Source organism: Hyposmocoma kahamanoa, unplaced genomic scaffold (genome assembly GCF_003589595.1).
Source record: "Hyposmocoma kahamanoa isolate Upper Pololo Valley unplaced genomic scaffold, ASM358959v1 240, whole genome shotgun sequence".
NCBI lineage: Eukaryota > Metazoa > Arthropoda > Insecta > Lepidoptera > Cosmopterigidae > Hyposmocoma > Hyposmocoma kahamanoa.
The window spans coordinates 502,265-525,742 of NW_020653757.1; the positions used below are offsets into that span (position 1 = coordinate 502,265).

At 37.6% G+C, this 23,478-nt stretch overlaps 2 protein-coding genes across 2 annotated transcripts; both read left to right on the top strand.

Moving 5' to 3' along the window:
• Positions 1-9,517: 9,517 nt before the first annotated feature.
• On the top strand, positions 9,518-14,236 carry LOC113228791 (uncharacterized oxidoreductase TM_0325-like). Its single transcript, XM_026462176.1, has 2 exons — positions 9,518-9,643; positions 13,418-14,236. The coding sequence occupies exons 1-2, from the start codon at positions 9,598-9,600 to the stop codon at positions 14,128-14,130; spliced, it is 759 nt and encodes a 252-aa protein (XP_026317961.1). The 5' UTR covers positions 9,518-9,597; the 3' UTR covers positions 14,131-14,236.
• A 4,592-nt stretch (positions 14,237-18,828) lies between these two features.
• Positions 18,829-20,287, top strand: LOC113228785 (uncharacterized oxidoreductase SERP2049-like). Its single transcript, XM_026462167.1, has one exon. It carries the CDS (start codon positions 19,284-19,286, stop codon positions 20,052-20,054), a length of 771 nt encoding a protein of 256 aa, XP_026317952.1. The 5' UTR covers positions 18,829-19,283; the 3' UTR covers positions 20,055-20,287.
• The last annotated feature ends 3,191 nt before the right edge of the window (positions 20,288-23,478 follow it).

The window sequence follows — 23,478 nt, forward strand, 5'->3', positions numbered from 1 at the left end:
AGATAATGACGAGGATTTTGTCAAAATCTAAAGAAAATAAAGTTGACCTGATCTTTATGGGAACCTTACATGATCTGCCTATTTACATGACATATGTAAAAACTGTGTGCTATTTACGTTTTTAATTAGGTTAAATTGCACTAGCATCAGTTTTTTTTTATTTTAGACACACTTTTTTTTTTTTTAACTTTATTTTATTTTTGTGGAAATAATATATTTTCAAATGTAAGAAAAAAGCTTTGTTTGTGGATTTTGACATTTGTTTAATTTTTTATTGATTGTTTTTAGTTGACCTGGTTTTAGATTAAATAGATATTGATATATATATATATTGGAACATATATATGTTCCTACCGTTAATTTTATACAACGCGGCATTTGTTAAACTTCAAATAATACTTTAAATAAATAAAAATTATATATATATCATACTCTCTATTTTATTAACCATTAACCATTAAAAAAGGCGTGTGTCCATTGGACCCACGACTGTAGAAGCGTTATTTTTTCCACGACTGTAATTAAGAGTTTTAATTTAGCTAAAACTGCTTAAATATTTTGTATTTGTGTAGGTATATTATATAGTAATAATGTGCTTTTACATACATACATACATATACTTCACGCCTTTTTCCCATCGGGGTAGGCAGAGACAACAGTCTTCCATTTGCTACGGTCCTGACACACATTCTTCGCCTCATCAACACTCATCAATGCTTATATATTATATATTAACTTATAAACCGATATATTAACTAAAATAACGGATAAGTCACGTGTTTAAGTTGAATTTTTCTCGACATGTTTTGAACCAATTTGTGGTCCTTAATCATGAAATTCTGCGGCGGTAACTCGAAGTTTATAATTATAATAAAATGAATTTTAAATAATTAATAGATTCAGGCGTTACTTTGCACAAGTCCATGTTAATAAAAGTGGAAGTAAATAAATTCGCTCCTCCGCGAACCCGGTGAAGGTTAAATCGTGCAAAATAGCTGCGCTTGTGTTATCCCACCTTCCCCCCGCATAAAATTAATGAAATAAATAACACAAGCGCAACTACAGTCACAAACCACCACCAAAAATATAGTTAGTTGAAAGAGCGCTTCTGACAAACCTCAAAAGCGAGAAAATAATGTTTAAGAGTCTATACAACCTAAAATGGCTTAAATAAAATGGCTTTGATTGATTTCGCATAACAGTGAAAGCGTTTAATAAATCTCTTTGAAAAAAATATATACTAAAATTGAGGACATACACTGATTACTATACGGTGTGAAAACGCGATTCAACAAAAATTTTCACGATAGAACAAAAACACAAACAAGGTAAGTTTGTGTTTTTGTTCTATCGCGAAAATTTAAAAAAAAAACAGCTGTATTCAATAGGTACTTAACAAATACATACCAATGTTTTTTTTTTATATCAACTGAACTAAATAGGTCACGTATACTTTTATATCAACTGAACTAAATAGGTCACGTATACTATACGATATACATTTTTTCAAATGACGTGAAACGGAGGGAGACCCGCACTCAGCGGTGGAACGTACAACAATTTGATAACGATGACAAGTAAAACTCTTTACGATAAACATTGAAGGTTATGTCATTATTGTTTCTTTACAAATATTCGTTGTCGGTCGGCCATGTTTGTTTAGGTTTTTTGTGGTTATCTTAACAAATGTGGACGTTAACACTGTTGTAGGCTTACGTTTCATCCAGAGATAACATTGGAGGCTTACCTGTAACAAAAAATTCACACATAAACGCTATTGAATAAGTTTATAGAGAACCAAAATAGTTCAATGATTTTTCGAACCAAAACGGTGGAAAAAAAAGCTTATACAATTAATCATAGCCAGCAATAAATCAGAATGTTTCAACGCGAAGTCCGACCGGCTGCAGAAACACCGGTGCTGTATTCATGCGATAAGTTTTCCATTGATCGCTTTTGAGTAATAAATAGAGATCAGAATACGCAGACTATATTTACTTTAACTTTAAGTACATAGAGTGGTTAAAAGCTCCCTCTGAAACCAAAAAAATTCAAAAAATTTAACAATATTGTAATATTTTTATGGAGTTATAAATTATTGCAGAGACCGGGAAGTAAGGGATTGCTGGACGAGTATGAGTTACAAGGACTAGTGCCAGCGAGGCCATGTATTAATGCGAGTTAAGCAATCTCCGTTCTCGCCGAGGCATGTATAGAATTTTTCTCAAACATAAAAGACTAAAGAAAGACGTATAATAGAAAATGTAAAAAAAAATTAATTCATATTAAAAGTAACATTGTCGTGTGTTAGGACAATTGTTAAAAGAAAATGTTTTTTTCCGGGCACATCAATAGTAATTTGTTGAACTTCTGATGACGTATTTGAATGAGAATCTATTACTATTTTTCGTTATATCGCTCTTCTCACTAGCACTCATTTTCGCGACCAAAATACAAAAAAGACGAGAAAACAAAGGAATACCAAGACACTAGTTTAAATGTTACAATTTTCTTTTTATTTAAGTAAGCGGTACAGGTAGGTATTTTTAATTATCGCTACTATGAACACTGGGCAGTTGGCTGTATGAGTTTTTCTTTTGCCTGTTTACTAAATTGAAAAGTTTTGAGAAGTGGACAGTAATGGATTTTCATACATATTTTGCAGGCCTTGGCCGGTAAGAAGTCACATGGTCCATAAATGACAAACTTTCCATGTTTGTTTGTCAGCTGTACAGGATCTAAAATGACCTATATTTGTTTTTACAAACAAACCATTGTATCGAGGCCTGCTTGATATATACACAGTCTGTGCAGTGGAGTATCAGTAAACGCATTACCACCTAAGAACAGGTTACACACAGCGATTCATAGGCGATACAAACGCGCGATAGCATCGGTGCACCCGTCTATAAATCCCAAGTGTAGAGATGCTATCGCGCGCTTGCATCGCTGCGTAAAATTGCGTTTATAAAGGTAGACGATTAACGATTGCATCGTTACTGCATCGCGTTTGTATCGAATTATTTTTGCGTGCAATCAAAAGTGGTCTCGTCAATCATTATTGTTTAAGGGGTATATAATACTTTTATTATAAACTAAAGGTTCTTTAACAATACTACACTACAGCTCTAGAAAACAAAACTATTTTGAAACTATGAAAGCTTTTAACTCTGCTGATAGTAATTACGACATTGTTCGCACATGTCGTGCGTGCTGGCCGGGGCTCATGTAGACCGGCCGTCTTGTGCAAGCAGGTATACACACGATTACGAGCGAAGCCACACGGACGCTGCGTCGTCGCAAGGTAAAGGCGTCAGGCGTCTCAAAGCCGACGCAACGTATCGTGTGGCATAGCTCTTAATGGAGCCACGATAACGGTATAGTGCTGTGCGTTGGGTACACTCGTGGCTCATTTAGTCCTATATTTGCCTATTCGTTTACATGTTTACCTTTGTATCAATAATAAGAACAAACTAGTGGAGTATTTCCACACAAAACATGAATATCACGGTAGAAAAAAACATGATGATATTCAATAAACATAAAAATTTCATCAAACACTTTCATCTTTTCGTGGATATTGTCGCGAATGGCTGCGTACTCAGCAGGCTCTCGCGCTTGTAATGTATTGATACAGATAGAGTTGATTATTCTAAGTTTCCATGTTCTGAAACAAAATATTTTAACTACAATATCTACTTTAAATCCCGATATCCTAAAATAAATATTTAATTACAATACTTTAACAATGTCATGGCAGAATAAGTTCCCCGCGATCGCTGGGTCATAAACCATTTTTTCATAAATCACTGTTTTTAAGACAAATAAATGAGGGAAAAACCACTAGACAGGTTTCTTTAATTCTCATTCGGGCAATTCAGATACAGGCAATAATAGTACGTTGTCATAATTTTATCTCTATACATTAAACCTCGCTTAGCAGTTTTTTGCAATCTCATTTTTGGTACAGGCTAGGCATTTCCGTTTTCGGGTTCGCTACGTGATTGCGCGAATGACGATAGTGCGAAGACGATTGCGCGAAAGCTTTAAACGGAGTCACCGGAGGAGAAACGGGAGAAACTGTCATGCTAGATCCATCGAGTATACCAACCAGAAATAGAGACGAAATAAGGGTCATCCATCACTGTCAAACTCATTAGTCAAATGGTACTGATGTCACTTTTAAATAGCTACTCTCGTTGCGCTGAAATCACAAATTAGAAAGCTGAAATAGTACAGCGTCAACAACTGACCTGTGTGTACGTCTCCGTATATTCCAAAAATGTTCAGTATTTATTTTAATAAAGGTAATAATATCTCTAATTACAAGGGCAGTACCATTCGGTGGTGTGGGAAAAATAGCAAAACAAACGGAATCACAATTCATCGGTAATTAAATATTAAATATGTAATTTAGCAATTTTCGTCTATTACAGCAAAGCTCAAATTAAACTGGCAGATTTGAAGTGAAACAATTGACGACACCCGTCAATGGATTTAAAGGGCAGAATTCATAACTTTATTTACTTATATTATATTATTTTTTTAGTTTAAATTATAATATTTTTGTCTTAGTATTTAGTTATTGTGACTCAATTCCTTTCGCATAAGCCCATTAAAGGTTTTTTGAAAGGAAAATCTAAATGTACATATGTATTTAATTGTAAATTGAATAATAAATTTAAAAAAAATCGTTAAATAAATGAGTTTATCATTATTATTAAACATTGCAATTAATACAGCGACATCTATGTTAGATTCCAGGTAGTAAAGGCATCTGAACGAGTGAAAAAATTTTCATAAGCTCTCGTAGGCAAAACAGTCGTTTAAAACTAAATACAAAGGTCCTAAACAAGCACAGATAATAATTGAATATCAATTCAACAAAAATTTTAAAGCACAGAGAAATTCGTAAGATCAGCTGATACCCGTAGCCCAGTTGGACTGGCTCGAGTCCGTTAGTCCGATCTTTGATTCAATAATAACGGTTACATAATTTATTTAAGCTCTAAGTGGCACTGCTACCGTGCGGGTTGGCGTATCGCTTACCTCCAACCGCTCGACCTGATGACGTCCCTTGATATCATTAAAAAAATATAAAGTCTACAAAAGGCTTTTTGCTGTGAATATGTGTGTGGCAGCGGGAGATATAAGAAATTGGTGAAATTTCTCGACCTCGACAGGCGCAGGGGCAATGCCCATCAGATCTAAGTGATTTAAGGCTTTGACGGTTTATAGGTGTGGTTGATGATGATGAAAGGTTTATGGAATACAAGTTCGATCGCGACTGCGTATCAACCTAAGTTCGATGCGTCGAAAGTAATTTGAAGTTCAGCACAAAATAATCTATTTGTAGAGCGCCTTGTGAGAGAGTTCGTCCAGGGAAGTACTGCCGCTTTTCTTATTTCTGCCGTCAAGTACTAATATGAGCATAATTACGTTTCGGTTTCGAAGAGTAAGGGTGCTGGTGAAATCAGACATGAGTTCCATATGTTTTTTTTTTTTATAAAGTACCTACCAAGAGATGGGACAAACAATTCGTGTGCTTGGTGGTAAGCGACACGCTTATCCATAACAGTTATACAAATAAGATTAAGGGGCAGAGTAAAAAATAGTTATTTTTGATACAAGTGCGGAAAGTTAGTCATTATTCACGAGTCTCGAGGCTCGAGACTCAAGGCTCAAGACTCGAGACAAGTGAAAATGACAAATCCGCATGTGTATCAAACAACGTTTTTTAATACATTTGCGAAAAACCTACATTGAAAGCAAAATAAAACAGTATTTAAAAAAAACCTCATTTTATTCCTTTGTCAATAACAAAATCAAATCGTAAAAAAGTAAATGAAAAAGGCGGAAATGTAAACGATGAAAAAAATTAGCACTTTTTTTGGCCGACTTTTTTCAATATGGCAACTGTTGCCAGTATTCAGCCACATTAAAATTACTATTTTATATTACTTTATTTTCTACATAATCGCTACTAAGGAGCATTTACTTCATAGGTGTAAAAATGCGGTCTCTCCATAGATATAGTATAGTAATGACGAATGACTTACGTCACAAAGCACATAAATATGAAATAAATATACAATCTCTTTAGTTCTATGTTTAAGACTTAAAACAACAGTAAATTAAGAAAAAACTGGAAAAGTAAAAAGCACTAGTGCGAGAAATCCAACTTTCCGCACGATTTGTAGTGCGAAAAATACCACGTTTTGAGCAACTGTATTAAAAAAATATAAAATTTAAAACTGTTTATTACAACTATTAATAACAAATAATAATAATAAATAACGCACACACTCAACATAGCCCCGCACTAGGGAAACCCTGTGTCGCGGGTGCCATGGACACACATATAGACAACCACAAATTGCACCCAAACTCACGAGAGAAATAATTGTAGGCCATACAACTATTTCTCTCGGCCCGGGAATCGAACCTGGGACCTCTGCGTGGCAGTCCGGCATGGTAACCATTCGGCCACGGAGGCAGTTTAACAAGTTACAGTACATTCAAGGTAGAATCTTAAAATTAAAGATTATTTATCCTTTTCTAGTGAGTTGCGTTAAGTCTAATATGTAAGGTACAACAATTAAATCAATGACCAGTTTGCGTATGCCTCCTTTGATATTGATCTTTCATATAAAATTTTTTAATTTTTTTTTTTTTTTTACTTGTATAGGATTTTAATATGTTATTTCATTTATAAGATTTTTTGGTAAGCTATTTCATACCACAGGAAGTTCACACATCCAAACTCTTTTACCATAATTATTGTTACATTTAGGTATACCATACATAGGTAGACGTGATAGTGTACGTAATGAATTCGGTCTAATTTTAATTTTTAACGACTTTATTTTTCCACAATTTTCGGTTATGACTGCTAATTTAACTTTATCAAAGACATTCATTACGTTACAGTACTCAAATAATTGGTAGTAATTATCTTTCAATTTATATCTAATTCTAGGAGGTACAATGGTCTTCAGCAATCTTATTTGAAGGCTATAAATATTTTGTAGGAATGTTTTGTACGTACGACCAAAGCTCGAAATACAATAATTAATTATAGAGTCAGCCAGTGCCAAATATAACATTCTCAATGTATTATATAGTAGTTTTTGTTTGAGTACACATAACTTGGAAAGTACCGCTCTAAGCTTATTACATACATGTTCAACAAGTTAAATTTATGGTCAATTTTCAATCCGAGATACATATGTTCCTTTACCAATTCTAATGGTTTACAATGACAGTTTATGGGCTGATGATGCATGCAATTATGATTATGAGTGACGGGCGCAGCGGCAGTGCCCAACAGATATCAGTGATTTAAAACTCAAAGTAGAACTGCAACTGTTAAGAACAGGCGTGTTGCTTACGAGGCGCATGACTTGTTCGGCCCTTTATTCGGTACCATGAAAATGAAATCCACGGCTTTAGTACTGTTTAAAACCAATGAGCAAGGTGTTTTTTTCAAATAGGCCGCTAGTCTAGAAAGCCATCGATTTAGTGAGTTTATATTGCAACAAGTGTTGTGACCTTTTTTAACGTCGGCCTCCTTTGTACAAGTGGCTGGCTCGCGAACTGACAGTCGCGAACTAATCGACAGTGGGTTAGTGTTCTTGTGTTTAACTGATTACACTTGTAAATGATGTGGCTAATAAAGACAGTCCATGTCTAGTCCGTCCTTTTTACTTTCAGAAAACACAAGTTCGTTGATTTGCGATTAGGATATTTTAATGATCGAACGATTTGCAAATCAGATATTGCAGGACCTGTATCGATACGCTGTTGTGAAGCAAAATACCCTTGTTGCTTTTTAATTTGATCCTTTTTCATGTAGGTATATTATAAAATCTTCAAACATGGGACCTATAATTTATTTATTTATTTATTTAAACACTTTATTGCACCACAAAGTAAATTACAAATTTTCTTTAAATTGAATGAAAATGAAATGAATTTTTATTAAACTTAATAAAAATTGTTTCGAATTCGGGTTGGCCAATCGGAGCGCAGTTGTCATCGTAATGATATGGCAGAATGGTTCTCAAACAAATTAAATGACATTTCGTCTCTATTTTTGGTTATATACTCGATAGCTAGATTAAATGGTTTAGTATTTCCTGTTAAATAACGGTCGTACAAAAAATATACGATACACCTAAGGATATTGTCTATAGAAAGTGCTAATGTGTTCCACGATAGGACGTAGAGCGGTTACAAATGGCGAATTTTACACACGCGCGACTTTAAATCAGCGATGCAAACGTTTGTAAATAAAAATAAATAACGCACTCACTCAGCATAGCCTAGGGAAACCCTGTGTCGCGGTTACCATGGACACACACATAGACAACCACAAATTACACCCAAACTCACGAGAGAAATAAATGTAGGTCATACAAATATTTCTCCCGGCCCGGGAATCGAACCTGGGATCTCTGCGTGGCAGTCCAGCATGGTAACCGTTCGGCAACGGAGGCAGTTAATCGATGCAATCGCGGCGTTTTACGAATGTCTGTGAAAATGACGTTTAGTATACGAGTTACAAAACTGCATTGTAGTTTTCGACCAATCGAACATTGGTTAAGCTGAAGGCATTTACTAGTTAGGGTATCGTACCCCATGCTCCGACAGAAAAAAAATCTGAGTCAACGTGGTAAAATCAAGAATTACCAGTCATTATTGATTAAAATTATTGGTATTTTTCCATTTCCAGTTTTTTCATCCACTTTTTTCCTCACAACGATTACGAAGACATGGGAACACCCAGCAACACATGTTTACGTACCGCACGTGTACACTGACAAATACACGCTATAAATTTTATGGTTTTTAGAGTCCAGTCATCGAAAATAAGTGGTATGGTTAACTGGTAGGCAAACAAAGTTCAAGGTTAAATTACATCCATTATGCAACGTTGGCAAAGCTAACCGAAATGGAAATAAAAAACAACAGTGACATTTTGAAATATGCCTATGCAGTATTTAGTTTTGTTTTTAGTAGAAGGTTGGAGATCCTCGTGAAAAACTTCATCCAGGGATGTACTGTCACTATATTGGTACTCTCCTTTCAGAGCAGGTTTCAACAAGACGTTTTTCCTTCACCGAAAAGCTCTCTAGTAGCAATAGAGTGAATAGAGAAGAAATAGAGTTACTGCATTACTGCGTCCCGGTTTTGAAGGGTAAAGGTGCAGCTGAAACTACAGGTAGGTACATGGGAGTTTTCAATTTATGTCTCAGGGTGACGGGCACACTACCTGTAAGTGCAACTGCTATGGGTAGGCGTGTCTTTTACCACCAGTCACACGACTCGTTCGTGCCATCACTTAATAAAACAGACTGCTATTTCATTCATTCATATTGTATTTTATGTTTGAGCACATGTCAACCGAAAACCGGATAAAAATCACGCTAACGGATTCCTAATTATAAGTTTTCCGGTCGACCTATAAAATACCAGAAAAACCACTATTCACCTTGACTTTGAGACCAGTATTACAACGGCCATCATCGCGATCAGTTGTGCAAACGGGTGAACAAATACAAATAACATTATTGAACTATTACGTGTTTGTACAGAATGAATTTCAGTGGAAAGGTGGTTATTATTACCGGAGGAAGTTCAGGTACATAAGTCTTTGTTGATTGCATTGTAGCTTGGGTGAATCTGTGTCTAATTTCAAAAATAATCAGTCTCTTGTGTGGGTAATTCATAATACTGAAGCTTGCTTACATAACACTTGTGTACTCGAGTTGCCTGGTACAATTTTCCTGTCATTTGGCCTTGAATTACGACATTACAATGTTGTTATAGAGAGGCAGATCATATTCTAGGTCATCAAGTAATTCGTAACTAGGCAATGGTTTTTCACCCGCCGTCCTATTCGTGCATAGAGTCCATAATGCGGTAATATAAATATTCAGAAAGAACAATGCCCAAGTTCCATACAGTCCTGGATCAGCTAAAACAAAGTTGGCGACCATCTATCGCAGATAAAGGGTTTTATTTGTTTCCATATAGTTTCTGATTATACTGGATTTATATTTATTTAACTAGGGAAAGTTGATGTAAACATATTATTGTAAGTATAGTTGTGTCTATATTAAAAGTAATATTTAGATTCACTACGACAGAAGAATGAGATAAAAATTGTGCAAAAAAGATACAAGTTTAAAAAAAAAATCTTAAAAGTTATTGAAAGCGTTGTTGACATTTAGTTTTGAACGTAGCATAACTCAGATTTTGATATCTAATTTGAAATCTCATTTATACTAATATGATTTCTTCAACGTTGATTTAATTTCATCTCGAATTTTCTGACAACTTTAAAGTTGAAAGTCAAGTTCGAGTTAAGGAAGATTTATCGGTGTCACAATTATTGTAACTTTCGTTCATGATTATTTCAAGTTGAAGTTAATTTTTGAAGAAATTATGGCAAGGGTGAACGATGTTTCAAATAAAATGTAAGTCGAGTTACGTTCAAAAACAAATATTTACAATGTCTTCCATATGTTTTCACGTAATTATTAAAAAAGCTCATTGTTTTTTCTCCAACTTGTTTCAATGTTATTATTTCATAACATAAATTTGGATATTCATTTCCAACCAGACACCATCATCACTCATCATTTCAGTCTGTTTGCACCCACTGCTGAGTATAAGCCACATCTCTATTGCGTCATTCCTTCCCGTCCCTTGCGAATAGTGTCCAGTGGTTCCCCAACTATCCATCGGGCGGGTGGTCTGCCTTTTGGTATTTTTGCGTCTCTTGCCCATCATTCAGTAACAGCTTTCGTCCATCTACCTCCACCTCCATTTAAGCCATGGCCATCCTCATACCCACGTCTACTACCTTTGTGCGACGTCGAATATCGTAACATTGTGTATGTGGGCCAGCGGTGTTCAACCGCGTGGTTCAATCGGTCGCGACAAAAAAATTTGCGAGTCAAAATTGGGCTTTGTTCTTTGTCAACCGCACGCCGTGGAATTTTATAATGCGTTAGCTAAGAATGTTGTCTATTTAACAGCTGATGTTAAACGGATAAGGAAACGGATTAGACTACAGACCACCACGCTGGTCCAATGCAGGTGGGGACTTACAAGTTTTGACAAGGGTTGTGAAATTTTCAATGTGCAGGTACACATTCCTGCAAAACATTAACGAATGTAGGTAGCTTAGAAATGATTTGGCTTACGGCGAAAAAAAACTTTTTTTTTATACATTATAAGTGCGCATTTGACCTCCATCTCACCTGATGGAAAGTGACGATGAGGTCGACGATGGAGCATACACACCTAAATAATGCCTCTTCACTCTCGCCTTGAAAAAGCTTACGTTATAACGTTCAGGGAACAAGTCTGCAGGCAGAGAATTCCACTCTATAGCCGTTCGCCATATAAATGTGGAAGCATAAAGCTTCGTGCGAATCTTTAGAATATCCACAAAATAGGGTGCAACCCAAGCCTACGCCTAGTCCCCCGATGATGGAAAGGGGAAGGCGGAATTAAATCGTGTAATTCAATCGCACACTCTCCGTGCACGACCGGACTTGTGCTTAGTACAACTGTCCCGGTGTAAAGTAGCACCTCACCCTGAAAAAGATGCCAAGCTTCCTTGCTGCATTTTTGGCCATGGATTCAATGTATCTGACGAAGTTCAAATTGAACGACAGGTCCATTCCAAGTAGCTAGAGACATTCGGCTATGGATATATCACAAAAAGTCAGAGTAAGCTCAAAGGGACTCCGTTTTGTGGAGAATAGACACGCCTGCGCTTTGGTAGCGTTAAATTTGACTAGATTGGCATCGCCCCAATCGGAGACTGCCTTGAGCGTCAAATCCAAACGGCTTAATAAAACTTATTCTATGTCTAGACTTTATAGGGACGCTGCGAATAAATATTTCAGCATTGACGTCTCTGTTACGTTGTATTAAAGTCTAAAGCTGGCCTTCCAGTGCGAAAAGGTAATGTGCGGGATATAGCTGAGCGGAGCAGAGTAAATAGTTTTGTCCTTTCACTAGAAAAGAGGTATTTGACTTCCATTACAAGTGGGCTAAGCAGAGTGAGCTAGGCGGGAAATGAGACGAGTCAGATGAGCGAGTTGTTTGCCTTCCATAGAGCATTATCTAAAAATATCACAAATTACTTTTGTTCTGAGCATAGTTAAGAGGGCACCGAGATTGTGGCGCTAATTGATTTTAGATATTCTATGCGCTCGTGTGTGTGTGCGTGTGGCATACGTTTCCATTGCCGTGTGTAAGCCCTAGCGACACAACCTCCACGTCTGACAACCGAAGCAGAAAGGTGGACAAGGGGGAAGTGTAGCGGCTGTGGCTAGTATAGGTGGACCGCGTGCGAATTTAAGTATTTCCTTCGTATTATTAAAACAAATACACATTTGTACGGAGTACACGTTATAGAAAAGATGTAGTTTTGTACCTTCCGTGGAGTATTTACGCTGTACTAAGGGTATATTTAGTGTTTTAGAGATAACCTCATAGGAAACTACAGGTAATCGTGTTTCTAAAGAGTATGATTTCTAGCGTGAATCCTTAATTATCGTATACATTAATTTCATAACTAAAGCTATAGCAATAGCGATACAGCAAGGGATCAAACGAACGCTATTATTTCACAATCGCTGCCTCGGCGCAGTCTCAAATCCCTATGACAATGTATAATAGGACATTACCATTGTGGAGTCCGTTCAAAACTAGCACTCGACACAATGACACATCGGATCCATTTTAGGGTCAAAACACAAAACTGCGATGCGACGGCGCATCGTAAGAATTTGCGAATTGCTCCGCATCGCGCATTCCTGCGATGTTAATCTTCTTTGTCTTTTTTTCCTGTACTTTCTTATCAATAACTGCAGTGTAACACTCTTTTTACGATCCATGTCGCTTACCTAGTTTAAGAAAAACGTTAACTACGGCCGATGATCGTCAAAGGAAGGAGGTTACCCGAACCGTGGCAATGAGAAGCTTTGCCGCACGAAATCGCATCGCAGCAATTCGCGTCGCAGTACTCTGCGTTACGAATTCGCATCGCGTCGATTTGCAGTTTTGTGTTTCGACCCTTAACTCGTCGAGTCCGCTTCGCTCACTCGTTAGCAATGGAGGTACTTCTAGGAAATCTACTAGTCGAACGAAGTCCGTACGGACTCTGGACACCCGCTCAATTCTGCGACCTGTTTTGTAACTCTTTCCACTAACTCAGTCCGCTCGGCTCGCTTGTTTATGATGGAAGCACTTCTTAGAACTTTACCATTGCAAGTTAAACGAAGTGCGGGTCCCGCCCCGCTCGCTGTGGAAGGCGGGCATAAAAGTTTAAATCTGTCGCTTAGTTCGGCTCTAGTTGTGGTGGATTGTGGTCTGATACCTTCTTACGTTACAGGTATAGGAGCTGCAGCAGCAAAACAATTCGCTTCTCATGGCGCCCTACTCACTATCGTCGGCCAAAATGAACAGCGTTTGTTACAAGTAGCTGAAAAATGCGCTAACTTCAAAGACCATAACCCTTTATGCCTTTTAATAGATCTCACTTCGCCAGACGGTTGCGAAGAAGTCGTAAGGAAAACAATAGAAACTTATGGAAAGATTGATGTCTTAGTCAACTGCGCTGGTAAAGGACCGGTGACAGATCTCTTCGATACCTCAATGGAAATTTTCGACGAACTAATTGCAATAAACCTTAGAGTACCATACAAGCTTACTAAACTATGTCTCCCACATTTGAAGAACACGAAAGGCAATATCGTTAATGTATTTGCTGCACCATTGAAGGTGACACCCGGTTTTCTACCCTTCGCTATGATCAGAGACGCATTGCAAAGGTTCACAAACTCAGGAGGTTTAGAAACAGCATCGGTCGATGTGAGAATGAACGCCGTAAGACCAGGTATAACCAGAACGAATTTCCTAGCCAACTTTAACGTTAGTGATGCTGATATGAAAGAAGCTTATGAAAAGATCGCTGAAATAGTACCAAATAAAGTGATAATTGAGCCTGAGGAAATAGCAAACCTGATTCTATTCGCAGCTAGCGACATTTGTCCCAATATGAACGCTTCCAATTTGGTATTAGACGGCGCCGCTTCTTATTACTGACTAGTACACATAATTAACATCTGGTCTGATGTAAAAAATAATGCTTCCAATTATTTATACGAGTTATTTTTGTCACGTACATTTGTAATACTTAATAGTTCAAAATATTCCATTAAATAATTTTAGCCTTTACTTTTAAGAATGATTGGGTATAAAGTCAGTAAATCAGATTTATTACCTTGTTTTGTAAACAAAAAACATGTTTATCTCTTTTTGTTATTATTGATGTAATAGGATGCTAATTAGATATTAATAAATTATGATTAATGTTGTGTCTATGAAACCTTTAGAGTTTTACTAAAATCAGTTGGAGAAAGAATAATATAGTCTACTAAATTCGCAAACCTCTTGATTAATATGCATTTTTGAGTAGGCACAAAAACAGAATTATTTTATATGACAATCTTTGATTATACCATTATTATTTTTATAAATAAAAAGGGTCTAGACATTTTGAAGCTTTAAATGCCCGATATTGCTCTTGAAGATAAAAAAAGAGGTTTCGTCCAAAAATGTACAGACGGCAGCACATCAATCTACACATTGACGGATCTTGATGCCTTGTGCGCTGGATGTGCTGTTGACTGTTACGAGGTAAAATGTTTTGCGCGACGTGAATTGACCGTGCCTGCAGATCCAGTATCTATCTGGAAAATAGGGAGGTTACTGTACGTGCTCCCGGGGCGGCTCACTTAAGGCATTAGCCTTACAAAGAACTGGATGAAGTCCGTGCAAACGGGCTGATCCGGGTTAGGACCTGACTTAGATGGTCTCTGAGCGGGTTCGCTCAAACAGGTCATAGTGCCCTTCCCGCATAACCAAGAGGTTGATAGGGAGGGGCAATATAAACAAAACTTATGTAGAAAGATTTGGGACTGTACTTACGAGGTTTTCAAATTTAGCCGATTATCATTCTTAATACAAAAGGCAACTTTTTGAGGACAATAGAGTATATATATAGTTCATTTTGGTTTTCTATTAAACTTCACCACGGATGGTCCTAGATCATTCGCAAACAACAGCTGCCTGCAACTTTCACCAGGTCGTAGGTCCAGAGTCGGGCTGTCCTACACGGCGTCATCCAGCTAGTGATGGCCACTGATAACTAACATGTCAATCTATACTAGTTTACAGCTGCAAATAATGGGCATCGCCAATAAAGACACCAGACACATGATCTATCAAAGCGGAAAGGAGAAGAACTGTGTTGCCAGCTAATAAAATTTCTTTCTCAAATATCATACCCATAGATAATGGACTAAAGTTATGCTTGACTGATGTGTTCAACCTCGTAGTAAAGCTGCTTTATTTAATATATAATTGACACACGCTTAGCCATATTCTCACCTGATGTTAAGCGACGATGTGACGCGTTTGCCTAAAAAATGCCTATTCACTCTAGCCTTGAATAGCCCCAAACTGTACTTTTCGGCAAATACAGATGCAGAGAGTAGAGCATTGCATTCATTTGCCGTACGCATCAGAAAGGAGGAAGCAAAGCGCTTAGTGCGAAAAGTTGGAATATACTATACGATATATAATATACGACATAAGAATGGAGGCTCCGGACCTTCTAGTCGACCAAAGGAGGAACGGTGAGGATGGAACTAAATTGAAAAGTTCCTGCGCACGCTCCCCGAAATGTACCTTCTAGTCGACCAAAGAAGGAACGAGGAGGATAGAACTAAATTGAAAAGTTCCTGCGCACACTCCCCGAAACGTACCTTCTAGTCGACCAAAGGAGGAACGGTGAAGATGGAACTATATTGAAAAGTTCCTGCGCACACTCCCCGAAATGTATTCGATAGAAAACCGACGGTTTTCTATCGGATACATTTCGGATGCATGTCGCATGCAGGCTACTTTTCTGCGATGGTCGAGATTTTGTAGCTTCGACTCCATAACAGAATTGTTGTTAATAAGTCTCTGCTTTTCGCTCCACCGAGTCCAAGGCAGGTAACTGGTAATGGGCAGAGCCGTCCCAAAGGTGGCAGCAGTACTCCATACACGATCGAATCTTCGAACTTGTGCTTTATACAGATTTAAAAGCTGTTCAGGTGTGAAGTACAGCCTGACCTTGTAAAGCATGCCTAGTTTTCTGGCAGCAGTTTTTGCCAAGCACACGATGTATCGCCCAAGTTGAGGTTGGATGATAAGTCCAGACCAAGTAGCTCAAGGTGTTCCCTTATCGGCCCGTATATATCTCAACTTTTTTTTACTGGGAGTAAGGTGTAGGGGACTCCGTTTTGATGTGAAAAGACACGCCTGTGTTTTAGCCGCATTAAACCTGACTCTGTTCACATCTCCCCAGTCGGAAGCCGCTTTCAGGCTCAGATTGAACCGGGTGACCATCGCCTCTCGTTTACACCGGATCTCTTCGCTGTTGTCTCGGGCGTCTGGCACATAACTCTTTACCACTGTGCTGTCGTCTGCGTACCCAAAGGTAGGTCGTTGATATGCAGCAAGAATAGAGTGGCGGAGAGGACAGATCCCTGAGGTACATTGGCATTTATGCCATGAGGAGCAGACGAATAACCATCTACTACTACACGAATTGACCTATCATTCAGAAAATCGCCTATCCATGTGCAAAACCCAACAGGAATTCCGTAAGCTGGAAGCTTGTTTAACAAGCTATCATGCCAAAACCTATCAACGGCCTTTGATATGTCGATAGACACGGCAAGCGATTCACCGCGTTTCTCGCCAGTCTCGCCCCATAAATGTGTGGCATACGCAAGAAGATCCCCAGTAGATCGCTATCTAATACATAGCTAAAATGTGCTTGCAAATCTGGCCAATGCGCCTGTTTGCGAAAGGCTTGCGAGCTGCTCACGTGCACTATTACGTAGTGTGATCTGTTCGCGTGCTGCTCGCACGCGTTTTGATCATCACAGAGGCGCATGCCGCGCAGCGTCTTCGCCAAATCTGTAAGCACCAGTAGCGACGAGTCCATATAACTCGAATTTCACCGGCTTGCCCAAAATTTCAACATATTACATATACTACATTTTGTGCTAAATTTTATGTGTACAATAAGTGAACCAGTGAAATGAAGTATACTAGTACCTTATGTGCTAATAAGTTGTGTTTAAGTGTCGCCAAGGCGTCACTTTTTCTTAAGTTAGCGTATTTTATTTGGCTCCGGCTTTACTAACGACCATTTTCACGCCTCGCCACTGGTACGCACCCTGAGACTGTCAGTCCTCTGGATTTATACCTTAGTGGTTTTCTAGGTCATCTACCGAAAGACGTAAAAACCAAAAATTATCGAACATACTTTTATTTCTAATCTACATGTATTTGCTTAAAGCTTATGATTGTACCATCGTTATCTTCAATAACGATACGAATATGAAGATATTCCTTGTGTACTTTAAGTTAAATTAAAGACAACAGAAGATAAACCGCAAGTGAAAATTATTCCACCTCTAAGAGTGGTAAACTAGAGGATGAATTATTTTTGAGGTCGGTTTTTTTAACCGGAGGTTAGGTTATTTAGTTTTTATTTATTACTGTGAGATAGTAAAGTAGTCTTTTTATGTGTAACACAGACTAAGTAAGCAAGCAATCATATTAAATAAATAATGCTTGCGTTCATGTAATAACATAAAAGTTATTGAAGGGGACACATTTTTGGAGGTTATCTGAAAACGACCTTAGAACATATCAATAAGGTACCGTGGTTGTTTATAACGCGGTCAGTAACCGTGTCATCCCGATGCCCATTCTATCGGTTGTCCTTCATCAGGACGAAGAGGAGAAACAGGAAAGAAAGAACCGAAAAAGAAAGTAAAGACGTTATTGGGTTCATGACATTCGAAAAAAAGTCGAGGAAATTATTGGACTTTATATGAGCAACTGGATGATGAAGAAAAATTTCACTGTTCTGCCAACTGCGCGCAGAGCGTACCCGTACCTGAAAATTTTGTTGACGTGAATTCGCTGTCGGTCCGGTCATGACACGCCACGGTATTAATCGGTGACGGCAAGGTCTAGTGGGCATTGATTCATAGTAACTCATATATGAGTACACAGAATATTACGTAGATACGGTTACGGTTATACTATGATACGTAGAAGTGGACAGAGGAAAATAACAAATATATAATAAGCTAGATAGCCATACACTTTATAGCTCACACACAAGAACAAGATCAGTACATGAACGAATTAAAACTAATATAGGCATAGGCGGTCTTATCGTTAAGAGCGATCTCTTCCAGACAACATTTGAGGTAAAGGAAAGCTAACCGAAGCGGAAAAAGTAACGTGCCAATTTACAAATAAAATTAATTGGATTATATATAACTTCCATTATAATTTATGAAGCACTTAATAAATAAATAACGATACATTACCATATGTACATAAATATAAATAAATATACCTAAATACATTTATACTTACTAATAAATATATTCACGTTGCAAACTAGGACCGTGTTCGAAGATATTTAAGCAATCCGGTTTTGAAAATAGGGAGAGACTTAGCATGTCAGATTTCAGATGGGACATCGTTCCATAATAAGGTTTTTTTTCCATTGTACTCATTAATACGTAAGTGATGTATGTTTGGGTCTTATGTAACCATTACCATAGTTATTAGTAACTAATACGAAGTTAATAAATATGAGCCCATAATCAGGATGATCAAGCGAGACTGCCATTTTTTTTTAAATTTCGGCTCACCAGCCCTTGCTACCAAACTTTTGTACCTACATACATATAAATAACAAACCAGAAGCTTGATTAAAACTTATCTTGTTTTCCAACATTTTTGTGTCCATGGATTTATCAACAACGGACTAACATATCTGGTTTACATGACAGTGCCATTTATTTAGGTAATCTTGATAGTGAGTGCAAAATAAAAATTATCAGTCAGTGCCTGGCTATCGCAAAGATCGGACGTGAACTCTATTTTATAATCACATGCGTAAAATTGATTTTATTGTGTTTATAGAAAAAGTATCGATTATTGAGGACTGTATTTTTGGATCAAACTATTTTCGGATAAAACAATACTGACGAAGGATTGTTCATGGTGAGTGCTCAAATAAATGTGAAATGATTAAACAAATGAATTAAACTCCTTTAGAATTTAACATCAAAAGAGAATATAAGAAATATTACAATAATTCAATTGCAAAAATGAATAACATAGACTTCACAGATAAAGTAGTTATTGTAACTGGTGCCAGTTCAGGTATAGGAGCTGAGACAGCAAAATTACTAGCTTTATACAAAGCTAAACTAACTTTAGTCGGTAGAGAAGATGCCAGGCTTACGAAGATCGCTCAAGAATGTGAAACTAGAAATGGAATACCACCTTTATGCTTACTCTTAGATCTTACAGTAGATTATAATTGCAAACTGACAGTGGAAAAAACAGTACAAACATACGGACGATTGGATGTATTAATTAATTGCGCTGGAAAAATGAAAGTAACGTCACTGTTTGATCAATCGATAGAATTGTTTGATGAAATGATAGCTATAAATCTACGTGTGCCGTACTTGTTGACTCAATTGTCATTGCCACATTTGTTGAAAAGCAAAGGAAATGTTGTTAACATTGGATCTTCATTATCTAAAAGACATCGCCCTGGATTTTTAGCGTATAAGATATCAAAAACAGGCCTGGATAAATTCACAAAGCAGGCAGCAGCAGAACTAGCATCTGAAGGCGTTCGAGTAAATTCAATAAGTCCAGGTGTAACAAGAACAAATATATTGAACAATTTAGACGTAAATGGTGAATTGCAGACTATAATTTATGATGCTATAGCCGAGAATCTACCACAGCGTACTGTGATTGAACCCAAAGAAGTGGCTATGCTGATCGCTTTGACAGCTAGTGGTATGTTCCCACACTTAACTGGATCGAATTTTGTTGTCGATGGCGCTTCTAGTATGTCATAGTTTTAGTGATATTTCAATGTAACATTATAAATTGTAAAAATTAGGTTGATTTTAAAGATGATAGGACTCGTAATAAGTACGGTTCTTTAACTCCTGGAAATTATTATGATTTTGATATGTTTTTGTGGGTGTGGAATAAATTACTTTGGAATAAGTATGTATTTGTTTATTTATAACAAGTATTTTTTCATAAACCAATTGATTTTGCGACAAGATGAACGGACGACCTGAGAAAGAAGCCGGCAGCGGCAGGATGCGGACGGCACAAGACAGAGGGAAAATCGGCGTTCTCAGGGAGAGGCTTATGTCCAGCAATGGATGCGTGTAAGCTGATGATGATGATTGACCACAACATACTTTTAACAAATCCGGAATACGAAGCGATTGTTTTTCTGTATTTTGAAAATTATCTTTACTTTATATGAGTGTTCGTGAATGATTATAAGCGATTACAATGTTTATATATAGATAAACTGAAGACCTCCTTACATATTACGTTTTAATACTATTGTGATAAGTTTGTATGATAAGAATGTAACGGCAGCGATGTTATATCAAATGGTGAGTAATAATAAAAAGTATTTTACTATAAATAAATTGAATAAGTTTGATATTTTAAAGTCGAATTTCACGTACATATTGAAGAGATAAACTTTATACAACCGATACAATCTAAATAGAATTGAATCTTTAAAGCAATACTAAATTTAACAAAGCAATAAAAAGTACAGTCAACAAACCAACCAAAAATTAAACAACAGAATGTGATAGTACAGCAACGTTGGAAGGAAAAGGGAAAGACCGCGCGATCGCGCTCATCAGATGTTCCAAGGTTGTCTTTTAGACGGACGCACTTCCCTTGCAATAAAAAACGAACCCGAGCAATCGCGCGCAAAAGAACATCAGCTTTAAAAAATTCAAATATGTAATCGCGTGCGATTGCGCATGCAGGTTATCCCGCGCGCAATCCTGATCACGCGTGAGAGTGTGTAAAAAGGGGCTAATGTAATACGTTGCTGACTGTGTCCCCCTAAAACTACATTTTTTTTTACCAAACGCATACCATGTGACATTTGTCGAGCTGGGTAGCCCAACGGTTTGCACTGTGGGCACTGAATGAGCAGGTCCCGGATTCAATTTCCGGAAAGACCAATTTGGGAAATAAACTTTTCTAAATTATATAGATTTTAAGACTTTCGTGGTTAAACTAAATGATTATCACTAGTATCAGGTTTCTTACCACGGTAAGACTTCTTTTTATTTTTTTTTCCCGATATTTCGGAACGATTGCACGCTCCATGGTCACGGGTTGACTGGACGGCGGCAGATGACAGCTTTATGAGCAGACATATCTGTCTACCCTCTTGCGCTGTCGACGACTACCTTCATCGCGATTTGTTGTGGCGTTACCATTGTCACTCACTTTTTTCACACAAACCACACTCACTGTATCCACACGCGAAACTGAACTCGAGGTGTTTTTGTTTTTATTACTGCACGCACTAAGGACCGGATTCCATGCACTGGACAGTTTAAAACCATTATCACGGTTAAATGTTTTGTACTTCGTGATCTCGATGGCTTCTCGTACCAACCGTGGTATGCAGTGACGTTCTGTCGAGGGTACCTGGGGGCTATGCAACTCGATCCAGTGGTTAGTGTCAGTCTGTGTGAGATGTTGTGCTATAGCCGACTTCTGTGCATCATTGTTTTTTACTGCTCGGATGTGTTCCTTCATACGATCGACAATTGTTCGTTTAGTCTGACCGATATACGAGCTCCCACAACTGCAGTTCACTTTATAGACACCCGGTGTTTGTAAAGGAAGGTGGTCTTTTGGTGAACGTAACATTTTTCCTAGTTTGGTTAAGTGGGTGAAAACAGTTTTTATGGAAAACTTCCTTAGCGACCTGGCTATTTTATCTGTTAAATCTTAAGTTTGAGAGCAGATATGTTGCAGCCCGTTGCGTGCACTTGTACAACGAGTTTTGTGATCACTATCGTCACGCATTAAATAGTGAAAGAGAAGCCATGAAATAGGAACTGCGCGTTTATAAACCTGACAAATCCTTGGAAACTTGACTAGACTTAGAATTGGAAAGACAATGAATTGCAGAAACGTTGAACACAGCTCACAACACACCAAACGCTATTCTAATGATTAACAGCAGTCTGGTGTATGTAATCCTTTCGTACACATCAAACAAAGATCTAAGAAAATCAAAGGGGATAAGAGATTAAAATAATGACAAGCGATCGAGGTGATAAAACAATATAATCCGCGCATACATTTACGTGTGGTACAATGCACTGACGTCTTTCTTTTTAACAACAATATAGTCATTGTGCTGTTATAATTCTATTTCAAGCTGACTTGAGGGTATCCCTGTCCGTTCTTACAGCTTTCTACTAGCGCAGACAATCAACCAATGACCAATAAGCTCAATAACATCGTAAGAAAAGCAGTAAGTAAATACTGTTACCTGAAATCTGACCACATACACAGAAACTATATTATAATATACATATATAGTTTCTTAAAAAGTTGATTAGTGTCCTTTTAAATTAAGATCCTATGTTACTTATGAATGAATCCTTATAATTGACCCTTTCAATCGGGATCATAAAAATACAGGGTGTTTTTTATTTTCACATTTAGTCGGCTCGATTTCTAAATGAGGCAACTTTTTGAAAGTCTTTCAATGCGGTATAACTATCTCTCAAAAATATTGTCTGCACTAAGTATAATAATCTGTCTACAATATTTAAAGCACATAAAATCAGTAAGCTTAAGTGGCAGTGGACCGGACATTTATTTTTTATAATATCAAGTGACGGGAAGAACAAGTCGTGCGCCTGATGGTAAGCTACACGCCTGTCCATAACAGTTGCAGTACCACTCAGAGTTTTAAATTGCGAAGATTTGAGGGGCTCTGCCACTGCGCCCGTCATCGTGAAACACAAGTTGACAAGGCCCATATGCCTGTAATTTCACCAGCACTCTTACCCTTCAAAACCGGAACACGATTTCTGCCGACAAGCAGTCTTCTTGGCGGCAGAAATAGGTAAGGTGGCAAGTACTACCCTGGACGTACTCTACTGCAATTAATGTCTCCAGGAGGGCTGATAGCCGATGGAGGCCGGCAGCGGCTAGATATGGGTGGCACGGAACCAGAAGAGTTATGTGCGTGTAAGCTGATGAGGATATATACGTCCTAGAAGTGTACAGTGACAATAGCTTTTTCAATATATTTACTTCAACGTTCATCATCAATCCAATATACATATCCGACTGCTGGGAAGGGGTTTCACATGTTTCTCAAGGGTCGTGAACCTTCTTCGACATGCAGGTTTAATCACGACGTTGACCCTCAGCGATAACTATAGGTGTTGCTATTAAATCTCCCACTTTGTCTTTTTTTAA